The sequence below is a fragment of the Terrapene carolina genome, unplaced genomic scaffold (genome assembly GCF_002925995.2).
Source record: "Terrapene carolina triunguis isolate 2854851 unplaced genomic scaffold, T_m_triunguis-2.0 Scaffold211, whole genome shotgun sequence".
NCBI classification, from domain to species: Eukaryota; Metazoa; Chordata; order Testudines; family Emydidae; genus Terrapene; species Terrapene triunguis.
Window position 1 is genome coordinate 18,733,483 of NW_020664562.1, and position 15,964 is coordinate 18,749,446.

The 15,964-nt window shown below is 41.8% G+C and overlaps 1 protein-coding gene across 1 annotated transcript in view; it reads right to left on the reverse strand.

The window, feature by feature from the left end:
* Positions 1–11,482, reverse strand: part of LOC113407353 (hippocampus abundant transcript 1 protein) — a 19,851-nt gene extending 8,369 nt beyond the window's left edge. The window contains exons 1-4 of the mRNA XM_026655761.2: positions 11,237–11,482; positions 3,745–3,840; positions 1,999–2,061; positions 1,129–1,323 (exon numbers count right to left, since the gene is read on the reverse strand). Of these exons, the coding sequence (XP_026511546.1) occupies positions 1,129–1,323; positions 1,999–2,061; positions 3,745–3,840; positions 11,237–11,323 (441 nt within the window). The 5' untranslated portion in view covers positions 11,324–11,482. The remainder of the gene's footprint in view (positions 1–1,128; positions 1,324–1,998; positions 2,062–3,744; positions 3,841–11,236) is intronic.
* Between the last annotated feature and the right edge of the window lie 4,482 nt (positions 11,483–15,964).

Genomic DNA, 15,964 nt, shown 5'->3' on the forward strand with positions numbered 1-15,964 from the left:
AACTTATTCCTGACAAGTAATTTAAAATATTTATAAAGTCAGTATGCATGTGTCTTTATATGGTTATGTAATCTCTCCAGTGTGCACTGAGTGTATAACAGAATTACCTGCCATTCTACAAAAAAAAAATGCTTTGTGGGTTAAATTAGGATAGTTCATTACAGATCCTTCAACATTAGCCTTAGCCGTGAGTCCACAGACTAGCAATTATCTCCATTCAAAATGCATGTTGCAAAATATAAACTGTTAAACAAATAGCCTATCACCCTGGAATAGGGATCAAAATGGAGAGACCACAAAAGACCTTAAGACTAGATAGCAAACTGAATTAGCCTCCGATACAATATGAACAGTTGACTCTCAGACCTCTATCAGTGCTAAGACCTTGTCCTATGTTATTTCAGATTTATCTTCAGGAGCAGTACAAATTTGAGACAATTGTGAACTAGCCATTATCCTAGGGTCATTAGACTCATGAATGGAGGCGTATCAACAGACTACTAAAATTCCAGTTAGTCAAAATTTGCTGGATTCTAATATTTGATAAGCAAAACTATAATAAAAAAGCTGCAGCTACTTTTTCAGTACCAGTTTTAATGTTACACACTAGTGCTTAAAGGTATATGCTAGTTCTGAAGACTATTTTCAATTCTTAGTGACTATTTACTTAGTACTGAAATGATTTTGCTGAAAATTACAGCCAAATAAAGATATGCAAGGATTAGAGAGACATTCTACGAAGGTACAGGGAAATATACCGTATAAAATTATACTCAACTATTAAGTTATTGACCCCCAAGAGGCTTAAAAGTACAAGAAATATATCAGCTCACAGGCCATACATCTTTCAAGTTCTTGGGCTCTCTGCTACATAAGCAACCATCACTAAAAAGTCACAAGTCACTCCAGTACTAATGACTAGCTTAGAAGCAAGCATGGGGCTAACAGTCTGGAGATCCAAAATTCTAAGCCTGGCTTTGAGGCGTTCAAGCAAGTCACTTCACCTTGTATCAGTTTCCCCAACTCTGTAACGGATTAGTACTTCCGCACCTACCTCACAGAGGTGCGCTAAGAATTAAACAACATCTGGTAAATTAACTGGAATACAAGTGCTATTATAAATGCTACGTTATTAATTGCGTACAGCAAGAACACACTAAAGACAAAGCCATAAATAACTATGCTTGTTACTAACCATGGGCTGATCTTCATTAATGGAATTGGTGCACAAGTGAAAAATACTGTTAAGAGTAAGAAGGACTTTCGTCCCCAAACATCAGAGAGAGCACCTATGAGGGGGGCACTGAGAAACGATAACAAGCCCTGAAAAGTAAAAACAAATTTTAAATAAAAACAAAGAAATGAAAGAAAATACAATAGTTGAAAGATTGTTAGAAACTGACTGATTTTTTTTTGCAGATTAATGATAAATGTTGGCTATATGGAACAATATGTCAAGCAATATCTTCTATGAGTATCCTTCATCCCCCTTTTCCACTCAGCAGCAGTTACCTGCAATTTGAATTTTACTATCCCACAGAAATCCAAAATGTGAAATCCAAATGCAGTCAACACGCAGCTTAATAAAATGCACTTTGCATTTTTATATCCTGTATTTAGGAGAGATACCATTTTTCAACACATTGAGGACGTGTGGTCTAACAATTAGAGCAAAGGACTGGGTGTCAACAGGTATCTTGCATTCTTATGTGCTGTGACACCAACTGACTGTGTGATCTTGAGCTATTCAACTGGCCTATTTATTCCTCAGTCAAACCAAGTAAAAATTTTAGCAAAAGCAAGATCTTATTAAAATTAAGTGCTGCATTTGAGCTCTCTGTGGTAAATTTACCCTCACATTTTATTCACAGCTTGAAAGCTATATTGGAAGGCTCTCCTTATTCCACTTAATAAAGCATCAGCACTCATGTATGTACCCTTTATTGATTTATTTTAAATTGTATTCAATTATTGATTTAGACTGAATTTTCATCCTACCTTTACTCCTTGGATTAGGCCATTCATTAGAAATGTATGCTTTGGGAAGGTTTCATGTAACACCTATGAAAGAATTATGTGCATTACATACTGCATTATCCATATTTCACAATACTAAATATGAATACAGACTCAAAGATTAATATATCTGAGGCATATTATACCAACAATTTTAATATAAATTACAGTAAAATCCACCATGAAATTCATAAATTCAACATCAATAATCTCATTGTTAAATAGTCCACTACAGACATTTACATAGTAGACTACACAATTTCTAATAGTAAATTATGCTATGCTTCTTACTTTCCAGAAATAAAGGCACCAGTGGATAAGCTACAATGTTAGCACTACCGCTGCAGGTCAGTAAAACTAGGAAAGAACAATCTTCAAAATCAGTGTGTTTTCTCCACTTTTTACCACATAAGACTGGCGAAAATTTCATTAAGTTTGATAAAAGTATCATTCCTACTTCAATTAAGAGGAATACTATTGTAGGATTTCCTTATTTAAGGAAAGTACACATCAATTAGGACATGCTGTACTTATGTGATAGACTGGTTCAGATACCAAATAAACACTACTTAAAAGGACTTCAATATCATGGAACACAAAACTAGTACCACAACAACACAGGTAGATACTGCATGGTGAATGAATGTACTGCTCAGATGGCTTGAATACACTGGTTTTTTTTTTGCATACTAAAGCCTCAGCTACACCTACAAATTATATCAATCTAGATACAGCGCTCAGAGCTGTGCAAATTTTGTGCCCTGTGCAACATAATTAGGTCAGCCTACCTACATCTACAATGGGCATTAGGTTGACTGAAGTGTTTACAAGATAGGAACATTAGATTAAAGCTAAACACACTTTTTTACCTATAGATTTCAACACTGTAGCCATGTCACAACCCCCCCCAAACCATCACTTCCCTAATCAACAGAGCTATGCTGGCAAAACTTTTAAGTTTAACCCTAACCTTAATCTCTGTAAGCCATGGTGCACAATTATGGCATATAAACAAGAACAAAAGTTAAAAATCTCCTTTCCTTATATTGCAGTTTATCAGGATACAATATCTGTCCATAGACTTCAGGGGTGGTATCACACTTTATTTCAGAGAAGTTAAGTCATATCACTGACTGTAACATAAATGAATTACTTAGGCAGGAGTGAAAACATGTTTACAAAAGAGAAAGTTTCTGCTTGCCATCACCTTGTTAATTACCAAAGGTCAGAAAGACAGTACAGACAAATTAAAAATAACTCAGTAAATATTGTGCAAGAATGGCCAGGTTCAGTAATGATCCTTTAAGATCAAAGTCACAAAGTTCTTAAAATTGGGACTGGAATCCCACACATTCCTAGATCCTACTCTTGTGCTCAAGATAGACATCTGTCTGACATCTGTGGGGGTGACAGGAATAGAAGGTTTGAGGGGTTTTTTTTAAAAGTATTTCTTCTCAAAAGTGTGCAATTAGCATAGATTACATATGTTGATATGTGGCTGATATCAATAAGCCCAACTCTACATGGATTGTTTAATCTTGACCACATTCAGTAACATAACACACAAGATGTTCTTCCAAGTGTGAAGTTCAGGCCAGCTCAATTCCACCCAAACTTTATTTTCAAGTTTAATGCTGTGATAATACTGCAATGAACTTAATATTTTAGCTTTTTTTTCTTTTTTAAACTTTTCATGCAATACAGAAGTTCATTAACCACATCACTTACCACCAAAGTAGGTGCTGTCAAAAGTCCCCAAGCAAAAAACTCCAAAAAAATCACTATGACAGCATGGTAGACACTAGGCGAACCTATTCCTTGAGGCTAAAACACAAAAACAAAAAAGTTGTTACTACAGAATATTTAAAAAGCTGCTTTATTAATAAGAAAGTTGTTTGAATGTTGGTTTCTAAGCAAGAAATTGTTAAGATGAAGTATGGCTCAAAACAAGCTGTTTCAGGAATCCGAATAACTGTCTTGCATATGGTGAAGCATAATGAATGACTGGAAGTGTCTTAAAAACCAGCACTGTACAAACTGCAATGCCAGTTACCATAAACCTCCATGTACAGAGAAAACTCTGAGGAAAAATGACTTCCCTCTAACAAGATTCCACTATTTGAACTGAGACTCTTTTCTTGGGGAATTTCATATCTTTTTTCCCTCAGGGAAGGAAACAATTAAGTTCACATAGCAATTAGAAGTCAAAAACCAAGATTTAATTATTTCAAACCCCGCTTATTTTCACACTCAATGCCACATTCCAAATCCTGATTAACTGGCTTACCAACCACCTTTGGTTCTTACCAAACAGTGCTTCTATTAGTAAAAGCTTGTGTCTGACTAAATACAAAAACTTGTTGAAATAAATTATCTAAAACCCACATGAAAGAAAACAAATTCACACAATGGTAAGCCCACCACAACTTTAACGTGAGACTAGTATTAGAAGGTTTTCCCCAAATGCTGGGGAAAACAACAAATAGACTCAATATGCACATCAAATGTGGGACAGAGTTAGAAATGTTTCTTTATATTATTGTTGACTTAAGCTAAAAGTGGCTTCCAGAAAAGGGAATGTATGGAGATAGAAAGTTAAGTGTGGAAGGGATTTGGGGTGGGGACAGAAATCCTGATTAGGCTCAGATACTTTATTACATGCTATGTCAACTTGCCACAGTGCATTACTACCCATGCCAGGAAACACTGGAGAATTATTTCACAACAGAATGACATGAATGACCTGCAAATTAAAAATGCTACACAAGTGGACTGTTTTTTTTTTGTTTTGTTTTTTTTGTTTTTTAAAAGTCAAACGCTCTGCCTCAACACCTACTCTTTCAACCCTTAAGGGAGACTGGAGAATGAAGAGGCAATTCTCCGCCCTGAATTAGATTTGGTCTAGTGTGTTCATATGACTAAATACAAACAGACAAAGATTTGGATTTAACAGTGCTCAAATCTTATGAGCTGTTCTTGCAAAATTTCTGCCATCTTGAGATTTCTGCCACTCTAATTCAGCTATTCTTACAAGATTTTGGCTCCATCCAAGCCAGAAAAGTAAACTTTCTGGTTTTGCATCAGGTGACTTGTAACCAAAGCTATAGGAGCAGCTACTGGAACTGGTAAACTGCACCCACCACCCATTGAATTTGAACAGATTTGGAAAAAAGCTTTGTTTCGACCCATCTCTAATAAAAGCTTTATATTCTGTAATGTTTAGTGGAAAACATGTTTCAGAGTACTTTTAGTACCATGGTTACTTCTGTCCTTTTCTTCTTCCTTCCCTAGTTACCACACACATGCCCAGCATATTCATAAATATTCTTTTGCTACACTTCTCTGTTTTCCAATGAGCAGAGATGACTTTACAATTTTGTAAAGGGGCCAGAGAGCAGCTTGAACTCACAGCATCACCCATGCCTGCAGGAGCTCCAATGCCTGGAGGAGCAGCTCTAGGTTTCACTCCCATCACACCCTGACTACAGTACAGGATCCAAAGAGTAAACTTCTGTAACTACCACGGGCAACAAATATTCTTTTCCCTCCCAGGCTACAGATCAGCATCAGACTTGCTCCTGCACAATGGAGCCTCCCTCTCAGCTGCTATCTCTGCTTCCTCACTGTACCAGGGAGTAAAGCAACAGTTGGCAGAGTGGGGGTAAGAGAAGTAGTTACCAGCAGCTGCTCAGCAGACAACCACCTTATGACCCCAAGAGTCAGAGGTCGAGAGCTTTTCCAACATTTCAATTATGGGCAAGGCATGAAAAAATAACAGTTTCTCTCTACCCCACTGACACCTTATCTTGGGCAGGTGAGAGCAGGTCAAGGAAATAAATCAGGGACTGCACTGAAGAGCTTCACTGCTTACAGCAGTAAATATTTTTAAAGAGATGGGGGAAGATGACTACCCTTATCTGCCACTGCACAAGCCATAAGATCATTTAGCTGGATCTTTGTGCTAAAATGATCAGATATGAATTAGTGTTGAAATTTAAATCAATAGGCTTAAGCAGTAACAGACAACTGAGTTGACAGGAAGGGAGCTAACTTCTTAGAGCTACCATATCAGCTTCTCTGTCTACTGAATGAAAAGACAATACTACATTTAGAATATTTTTGTTGTAACCACAAGTACAAGAAACTTAATTTATAAAAATGCAAGTTTTAAGATTCTGCAGAACCTTGACTGTCATGGGATTTGATTAATACATCAAGTAGGCCTGGAGTCTGAAAATGAATTACATAAAACACTGTAGTAGTATGCATCAACTAAAGGAGAAAACACTAAATGCATTTCAAAACAGCAACAACATTTTTACATGTTCCACAAAAGAGATGTATTTTAGCTACAAACATTAAAGCCTAAAAACAAAAGTGTAGCTAAATACTCAAGTTATAACTGGGATCTGACACTCATGGTAGAAGCAGACGTTCTTTGACTTTATCTATTCCGAGCATGGCAGTTGTTTTGGGACAGGTGGCGCACTAGCTGAACTACAGAAACCCCATCTGCCAGGTCAGATAGGTGTCTTTCTAGTCCAAGAGGATTTTGTATTATAGATCAAGCCAGCGATAAAATAAACTTATATGTGGATCATAGCTAGAAGATACTTCTACTGATACAACACTGTAAAAACTCTAAAGCAAGGACAACTTCAAATGTACAATCATAAAAGCTGAGAATCCACTTGTTATTAATATAGTTTACAAACCAGAATAAGTTTAGAAGTAAATTACAAGATTTGAATTCTCCTGCTCTAACTCACCCTGTCATACCTAAGTATCATAGTTCAAATTTCCTTTCATCAGTGGTAATATATGAAGATATACCTATCTCATAGAACTGGAAGGGACCCTGAAAGGTCATTGAGTCCAGCCCCCTGCCTTCACTAGCAGGACCAAGTACTGATTTTTGCCCCAGATCCCTAAGTGGCTCCCTCAAGGATTGAACTCACAACCCTGGGTTTAGCAGGCCAATGCTCAAACCACTAAGCTGTCCCTCCCCCCCATGGTCTGATAAGAATGAGTATTGTACATATGATATGAATTGCAATAAATCATTAGAACAGGATGAATTAAGGAGAGGGTTTGAACTACTATTATTGCCTTCCTTTGGTGAGTCTACATCACAAGTATTTTACTAAATGTATTTTGTATTTCATTTATTTGACTATGGCTATTTAACAACTGTACAAAGGAGGATAGCACTCCAATAAGATCTTTATCGCAGTTGTACAGGAAGTCTACCTGCAGTCACTGCTGTAAGCATCCTCTTAAATTTAATCAGGACTGAGTTATAAGAAATCAGGGTTGACTGATGTTCTGCTATTACAGAGTACACAAGAAGCCACATTATTATTCCAAAAGACATTCCTACATATTGCCACTATACTCTAGTCTTTTTACAGAAAATCTCGCTGAAATTAATGGTGTAGGTACCTCTGCACCTTGTTTAGGAAAGTATATACCCCCACACTCTGAAGAGAGATTTGTGAATGTGCTTGGATGGGAAACCCAATCACAAAGCTAACATTGGGCTAGTGTAGCAGAACTGGAGAGGGGCACAGGGGAACCAGAGTAATAATGGTTTCAATCACTAGGGATAAGCATATACTATAGTAGACCTACAGACCTACCCTATCATGCATTTGAGCCACTGACAATGAATTCTTGCAGAGAAAAGGACTACTGAGTTTCTTTGGGGCTAAAAAGATTTCAAAATATAATGATTTTACCCCATAAGTAATTGATAAATTTAAATAGGCATATTTAATTTTTTTTTTTATTTCTACTGGTCCGCAAATCAGAGAAATTCAAGGCCCTTTCAGTTTACTTGTTCCCCAAAATATTATTTAGCATGTCAGGCAAGTGAGGAATTGGGGAGGATGAGAATAGAACTGAGGGCTAATTTACGGATTATTTTTTTTTAATGTCTACAGTGTGATCCATGCATCTAAGCAGTTCTTGCTGCAATTATAAAGAACATAGTCTAGTATAACAGCAGACAGCCTCAACAGGTCATTAACTCACAAAAAATAAAAAGTCTGAATACTCTTTCCCTACCTGGGTTTGAGAATAGGCACATATTTCCACAAACAGATCACAAACCAATATCTGTTGTCTAATGACTTCCCAAACAGTTGCAGCCCTGTTTTTTACTCCATGTTTCTATACATTTGAACTCAATGTACTTTCAAATGGGCTTGCACTCAGCTTTTAATACCGGTAACTGACGCTGAAGGCACTATTTAAGGTACAACTGGATGATACATTAAATCTTTCTCCTTATCCCTGGAGGCAGTTCATCCAAATGGAAATTAGAAGAATGGCACTTTTGTAATAACTCAATTTTTTTCCAATAAGAAATTCTAATTTCACCAGTTGTATGAACTAGTAGAGCATAAAAAAGTTACTCTGTCTGTATTCACTCACTATATTAGTCCTGTAAAAAACGTATGTGCCTACATGTTTGTAATGCCATAAGTTTTTACTTTGTAAAGAAATTACAAACAGTAATATTGGTCTTTCACAGTAGATATTTATCAGTCAAATTTGAACTTGCTTTGCCTCCGACCCCTAAGTAATCTAGACAGTAGCTCATCAAGTTGATGATGGCAGTTCTTGGCTGCTTATACAAAAGACCAGCAAACTGATGTTTTACCTTTATTTGAAGGACCTATCTTAAAAGCAATAATATGATTTTAATGCATTTTGAAAAGCTATCTAAACTACACGAGTAAAGCAAGACATACATTGTTACAGTTATTTTGACCAAGTTATACCTCTCTCATAACAGAACTATGCTGCTTATAGATGTATTTTTTTAAAAGCATCTATGGCAACTTCATTCAATCACTAAGTATTCCAAGTTCTGTTAGATAAAATACTTAACTATTTGTTGGGAAACATTTTCATCACACTTCCAGTGAACTGGAAAACCTTACAGTACTACTTTGATACAGAAGTTTGTCTCGCACTTACCCACCTATTCTTTTTCAGAATATGGAAGCCGAAGGAGACAGAACAAAGACCAAAGGATCCCATGATGGCGATGGACACACTGTATGGGTAAAGCACATCACAGATGGGCTTTTCACCAACAGCAGAACCACATCCTACTTATTATACTCAGAACTCCCTGCTCTATTCTACAATTCTAGGATGCCTGCCATCATCCTAGGCCATTGTGAAACCAACTGCTGTCTGAAAATGCACAGCAGTTTTCTAGGTGGTATTTCCTTTCAAGATTAAGAGTTTAAATATTATCTAATCCATAAATGCTGTAGACTTACACATATTTATACAGAATGGTAAATGCATGGATTTAAGTAAAGTTACTTTAAATTGAGTCGTGACACAAATGCTCATTACTCAAACTTACTACTTGAGAGTAAAGGCAAATCACCATACTAGGTATAGTTTAAAAGTATTTCTTAAATAATCTAACAAATGATGACCAGATGGATGCCAATAAGATAGAGAGGAAACACTTAATAGCAAGGAAACCGATCATGAAATAATGGCAAAAAAACCTGCACCAGCCCAGAATTCTTGATCCCACATGAGGCAGCAGCAAAGAACATAGTTTTAGTCCCTCCCACCCCAGGCTGCCAGCCAGCCCCACCAGGGAAAAAGTGTCAGAAGTTCTTTGGGAACAAAGTTCCTATGCCCAGTCCATGTGCTACCTTCAGAACACAGCATGGACCCAGCTCTGGTAGAAAGCAACCAGAGGGAGTGGAGGCCAAGTTAGGCCTCAGGTGAAATGTTCATCTGACTGGACATCAGAGGCATGAGCCCTTGCAACAGAAGAGTTTATAGGGTAGCTTCTTCCTCACAGGTTCCAGGTAGCTCCACCTAGAGCAGGGCTTCTCAACCTTTTTCTTTCCAAGCCACCTCCCAACATGCTATAAAAATTCCATGGCCTATCTGTGCCACAACAACTGTTTTTCAGTAGATTAAAAGCCAGGGCCAGAGTTAGAGGGTAGAAAGCAGAGCAGTAGCCTAGGGCCCCATGTCACAGGTGGCCTCGCAAAGTTAAGTTGCTCAGGGTTCGGCTTCAGCCTGGGCAGCAGGGCTCGGGATTCAGCTTTCTGCCCTGTGAGTCTAACGCTGGCCCTGCTTTCTGGTTGGTTTGTTTCAGCAGACACCCTGAAACCTGCTTACAGCCCCCACAGGAGTCCCAGACTCCTGGTTGATAACTGATGAAATAGAGGATCTTCCCACAAACTAGCAAGTAGAGACAATGTGGCATTGTCTCCTTCATCACCCCATTAGCTAGCGCCAGACTTCTGTCCCAGGTTGACCTGTTTTAGGCATTCCCCTCAAACCAGGGACCTACCATGCCAACTAGGGTTACCAATTTGATAATATTTAAAAACCAGGACACTTCAGGAGGCATGCTGGAATCCTCCCTGCACCTCTTTCCTTTCCCCCCCCCCCCCCAAAGCTCTGCCCCACCTCTTCCCTCAAGGCCCACCTCCATCCATTCCTCTCCCTCTCCCCCACAGAAAAGACTCTCCTGTGGAGCTCAGCTGGAAGCTGGAGCCGCCCAAGGCAGGTAGAAGGCAGCCCCAGTTGAGCAGGAGCTGACAGGTGCCTCTTCGCCTCCCCCACCTGCAATAACCAGACTTTGAGTGTCCAGTCAGTAAATCTGACCAGACACTATCAGGTCCCCTTACTGACCAGACTTTCTGGCTGAAAACCAGGCAGCGGGCCACCCTGATGCCAACCCCAAACTCCCTTACAGACCAGACAGATTCTCTGGGCACTTGAGCCTCAGGTGTCCACCTCACTGCGTTCGGCTTTTCAGTGGCCCTCCCCCGGTCCGGCTAGACTAGCCTCACTTTGCTAGGTCCGCCCCTTCCCAGGCCCAGCTCACCGAACCCCAACGCAACATGTCTCATCGGCTCCGGGCCAACCCCCAGACCGCACTGCACCAGCCTGTCCTCCCCATAGCAAAGACCAGTCCCCTACATGCACTCGGGCCTCACCTCACTCCACGCTCCCTGCCCCTGGTTCACTGGGTTAACCCAGCGTCCCCGCACGCCTCCAAGCCAACCCCTTCCCTCCAGCAAGGCCTCAACGCGCCCCCACACCTCAGCCGGACCCTCTCAGCCTGCCTCGCCCCGGCTGCCTTAACACTCCCCTCCGTGCCACAACCAGCCCCCGGCACGCCCCGAAGCTGGCGCAGGCCAGGCCCCAGGCCCCCAGGACTCACCGTGCCGCCGTCCTTAATGATGATCTTCTTGGCCAGCATGATGCTGCGGTTCACGGCCCGTTTCTTCTTCTTCCCCCCCTGGGTCATTTTACCATCCTAGGGCCCCGGGGGGGGGGGGACACGTTTGGCGGCGAGCGGCGCGGGGCCTTCCCCAGCAGCCGGGCCTTCGCTTCGCCGCTCCGAGCTAGCGCCGCCGCCGCTCACGGACCACACGCCGCCATCTTGGGGAACAGCACCGGCCACACTCACATCACGCGATCCCCCGATTGGCTGAGCGGGGGCACGTGGGCACGGATACCCCGCCTCCTCACGAGCTGGAACGAGGCAGCAGGGCGGGAACGCCTGACGGTGGGCGAGCGCTCTCCAGCCGCCAGCCGCTGGGGTTTCCCAGCTCTGCGATACTCCCGGCCGGCGCCCCAACTCTCCGCCGCCGCTTCCGCGGGGAGGGACGGCGCTCAGCCCCCGCAGCGCCTCCCTGTCGCTCCCCACCGCTGCCGAGGAGGGTTAACCTGCCCCAGGCAGGGACGACAGAGTGCCCCTCTCGCCGGGCTCCCTGGGGCACGGGGCTTGCGCCCTCCCCCTGCTGCCCCAGCAGCTCGGCTGTAGCGACACAGCCTGTTGCTAAAAGCTGTGTAGTGCAGACAAGCCCTGAGGTTATCATAAACCGAAGGGGTTGGGCCAGCATAGCTCACAAGCGCTGAAGATTTTTGTCCCTCATCCCCACCACACCCATCAACCAGGACTGACTAAAGTGGCTCCAGGCTCCTTGGTCTGTTTAAAAGAGCTGCAAGGCTGGGGGAGGGGGGGTTCATTGTCCCGATAGGCATGGAATGGGATCCTTTCCCCATGGGACCAATCCAGGTTCCCATTAAGCTTGATTTGTGTATAACAGACAAGGAGTACTACTACACTTATTTTTAGACATCATACTGTTGCATCACCCTACCCAAAGAACTGTGTGTAGCTCAAAAGCTTGTCTCAGTTGCCAACACAAGTTGGTCCAATTACAAATACTGTATTTTCTCACCCTCTTTGCCCCAGTACCATTTATGACAGCAGACTCCACCATCCATGGGATAGAAAAGCAATGGAATAGTATTGGCAAAATAACATTAAGAAATGGGGTTGAGACACCCGTTAGAGAGGATGTTTAAACTGGGTAGGAAATACTCATAATAGGTTTGGAAGTGTGGTTAAAGTTAACTAAACCCTTGTGTACAAATAGTTTTTCTACTAGTACAACTGTGTTGGCCAGGGGGGTGTATGATATTTAAAAAAAAAACAGTAGAGTTATACTCAAGGTGGATGCAGTTATGCCCGTATTAATGGGCCTTAGGAGAAATCTAATAACTTAGTGGTGTAGCCTGAGCTGACAACTTAAGTAAAAAGAATACTAAAAGATTTCCGGGGAGTTGATTCTGATGTCACATAGAATCACAGATTAGGGTTGGAAGAAACCTCAGGAGGTTATCTAGTTCAACCCCCTGCTCAAAGCAGGACCAACCCCAACTAAATCATCCCAGCCAAGGCTTTGTCAAGCCAGGCCTTAAAAACCTCTAAGGATGGGGATTCCACCACCTCCCTAGGTAACCCATTCCAGTGCTTCACCACCCTCCCAGTGACCTAGTTTTTCCTAATATCCAACCTGGACCTCTCCCACTACAACTTGAGACCATTGCTTCTTGTTCTATCGTCTGCCACCACTGAGAACAGCCTAGCTCCATCCTCTTTGGAACCCCACTTCAGGTAGTTGAAGGCTGCTATCAAATCCCCCCTCACTCTTCTCTTCTGCAGACTAAATAAGTCCAGTTCCCCTCCCTCAGCGTCTTCTTGTAAGTCATGTGCCCCAGCCCCCTAATCATTTTCATTGCACTCCGCTGAACTCTCTCCAATTTGTCCGCATCCTTTCGGGAGGAGGGGCAAAAATGGACGCAGTACTCCAGATGTGGCCTCAGCAGTGCCGAATAGAGGGGAATAATCACTTCCCTCGATCTGCTGGCAATGCTCCTACTAATACAGTCCAATATGCCATTAGCCGCCGTGGCAACAAGGGTACACTGTTGACTCATATCCAGCTTCTCGTCCACTGTAATCCCCAGGTCCTTTTCTGCAGAACTGCTGCTTAGCCAGTCGGTCCCCAGCCTGTAGCAGTGCATGGGATTCTTCCGTCCAAAATTGTCTGCACTTGTCCTTGTTGAACCTCATCAGATTTCTTTTGGCCCAATCCTCCAATTTGTCAAGGTCACTCTGGACCCTATCCCTACCCTCCAGCGTATCTACCTCTCCCCACATCTTAGTGTTATCTGTGAACTTGCGAAGAGTGCAATCCATCCCATCATCCAGATCAATTAATGAAGATGTTGAACAAAACTGGCCCCAGGACTGACCCCTGGAGCACTCCGCTTGATACCGGCTGCCACCTAGACATCGAGCCCTTGATCACTACCCATTAAGCCCAACGATCTATCCACTTTATAGTCCATTCATCCAATCCATACTTTTTTAACTTGCAGGCAAGGATACTGGGGGAGACTGTATCAAAAGCTTTGCTAAAGTCAAGATATATCACATCCACCGCTTTCCCCATATCCACAGAGTCAGTTATCTCATCATAGAAGGCAATGAGGTTGGTCAGGCATGACTTGCCCTTGGTGAATCCATGTGGACTGTTCCTGATCACCTTCCTATCCTCCAAGTGCTTCAGAATTGATTCCTTGAGGACCTGCTCCATGATTTTTCCAGGGACTGAGGTGAGGTTGACTGGTCTGTAGTTCCCTGGATTCTCCTTCTTCCCTTTTTTAAAGGTGGGCACTGTATTTGCTTTTTTCCAATCATTCGGGACCTCCCCTAATAGCCACGAGTTTTCAAAGATAATGGCCAATGGCTCTGCAGTCACATCAGCCAACTCCCTCAGATCTGGACCCATGGACTTGTGCATATCCAGCTTTTCTAAATAGTCCTTAACCTGTTCTTTCACCACTGAGGGTTGCTCACCTCTTCCCTCATACTGTGCTGCCCAGTGCAGCAGCCTGGGAGATGACCTTGTCTGTGAAGACCAAGACAAAAAAAAAAACATTGAGTACTTCAGCTTTTTCCACAGCCTCTGTCACTAGGTTGCCTCCCCCATTCAGTAAGTGTCCCACACTTTCCCTGACCTTCTTGCTAACATACCTGTAGAAACCCTTCTTGTTACGTTTCACATCCCTTGCAAGCTGCAACTCCAGTTGTGCTTTGGCCTTCCTGATTACACCCCTTCATGCTTGGGAAATATTTTTATACTCCTCCCTAGTCATCTGTCCAAGTTTCCACTTCTTGTAAGCTTTCTTTCTGTACTTAAGCTCACTAAAGATTTCTCTGTTAAGCCAAGGTGGTCGCCTGCCATATTTGTTATTCTTTCTGCACAGCGGGATGGTTTTTTCCTGTGCCCTCAATAAGGCTTCTTTTAAAAACAGCCAGCTCTCTTGGACTCCTTTCCCCATAATATTAGCCTCCCAGGGGATCCTGCCCATCAGTTCCCTGAGGCAGTCAGTCTGCTTTTCTGAAGTACAGGGTCTGAAGTCCATCTTATAGGACAGGGATAAATCATGAATGCAACTTGTGCATTAAAGTTGTGATATGGGCTGCAACTGCAATAAAAAATAAGGTATTCAAAAGTTTAACAAATGGAGGAGGACGGGGGTGCCGAAGACACTCCTGGCCCGTGGTGCCATTTGGTCTAGGGTCAGCTCTGGTCTATATAATCAATAATAAATAAATGGTATAGGGAAGAGAGAATCCTGATGAGCTTCAACATGGTATTAGTCTGATCGCTCGTGAGATTAGAAAACCTACAATTAAAGCTGTCCCCACTTTATTGTAATTTGATGCCATAAATAATTAGGCTTTTAAAGCTTTATTCTCCCTTTGATTTACAGAGATAACTGCCATTAACAGTAATGGATCTAGTGTGTGTCACACACTAAAGGGAGATTATGGACTCCTTAATCTGATGGAATTTGTTAATTTGAGTTCTTTTAACAAGATCACTAGAAGTACAGGACACTGTTCGAGCTGGGATAAAAAAAAAGTTTTCATTATTAATAAACTACATCACTAAACCTTTTAACAAACCTAATTGAAATACAGGCCCAAAAGGAACGAAGAAAAAAAAAGTCTTTCAGATGGATCTCTTTACTTATCTGGAGAGTGAATGTTTGTTAGATGCTTTGGCTGTACAAAGAGACATAATTATGCCAAAGCACAGAGACACCTTCTGCCCTCCAGTGTGCCTGAATTCCACTACAAAAGATAAAAATAAGGAAGGAACCATTTTTGTTCATTTGTTGAAAAACTGCAAAATTTTTTATCAAAATGAATGTTTTCATTTTGGTGGAAAATCCATTGTTTCAGTCTAATGTTTTAGCAAAAAAACAAAACAAAAACCCACCAGCCGTAGTGCTGATTTTGACATAACGGTCCTCTTTGCTCACTTGCCGGACATATAAAGCATCCCAAACCTTTCTGGGGCACATGCATCATTACCCTGAATACCTTTTTATAAATTGATGCTGCAGTACCCTTTATGCAGTGAAGTATACAGTAGTTCCCCCTTGTAATTTTATCCCACCTAGTTTACGGGAGGTAGGTGCTATTTTTATTTCTATAAATGCCCAATCCTTTAAGCAAAACAAACAAAAACATATAGTACTCAGGGCCGGCTCCAGGCACCAGCTTGGCAAGCAAGTGCTT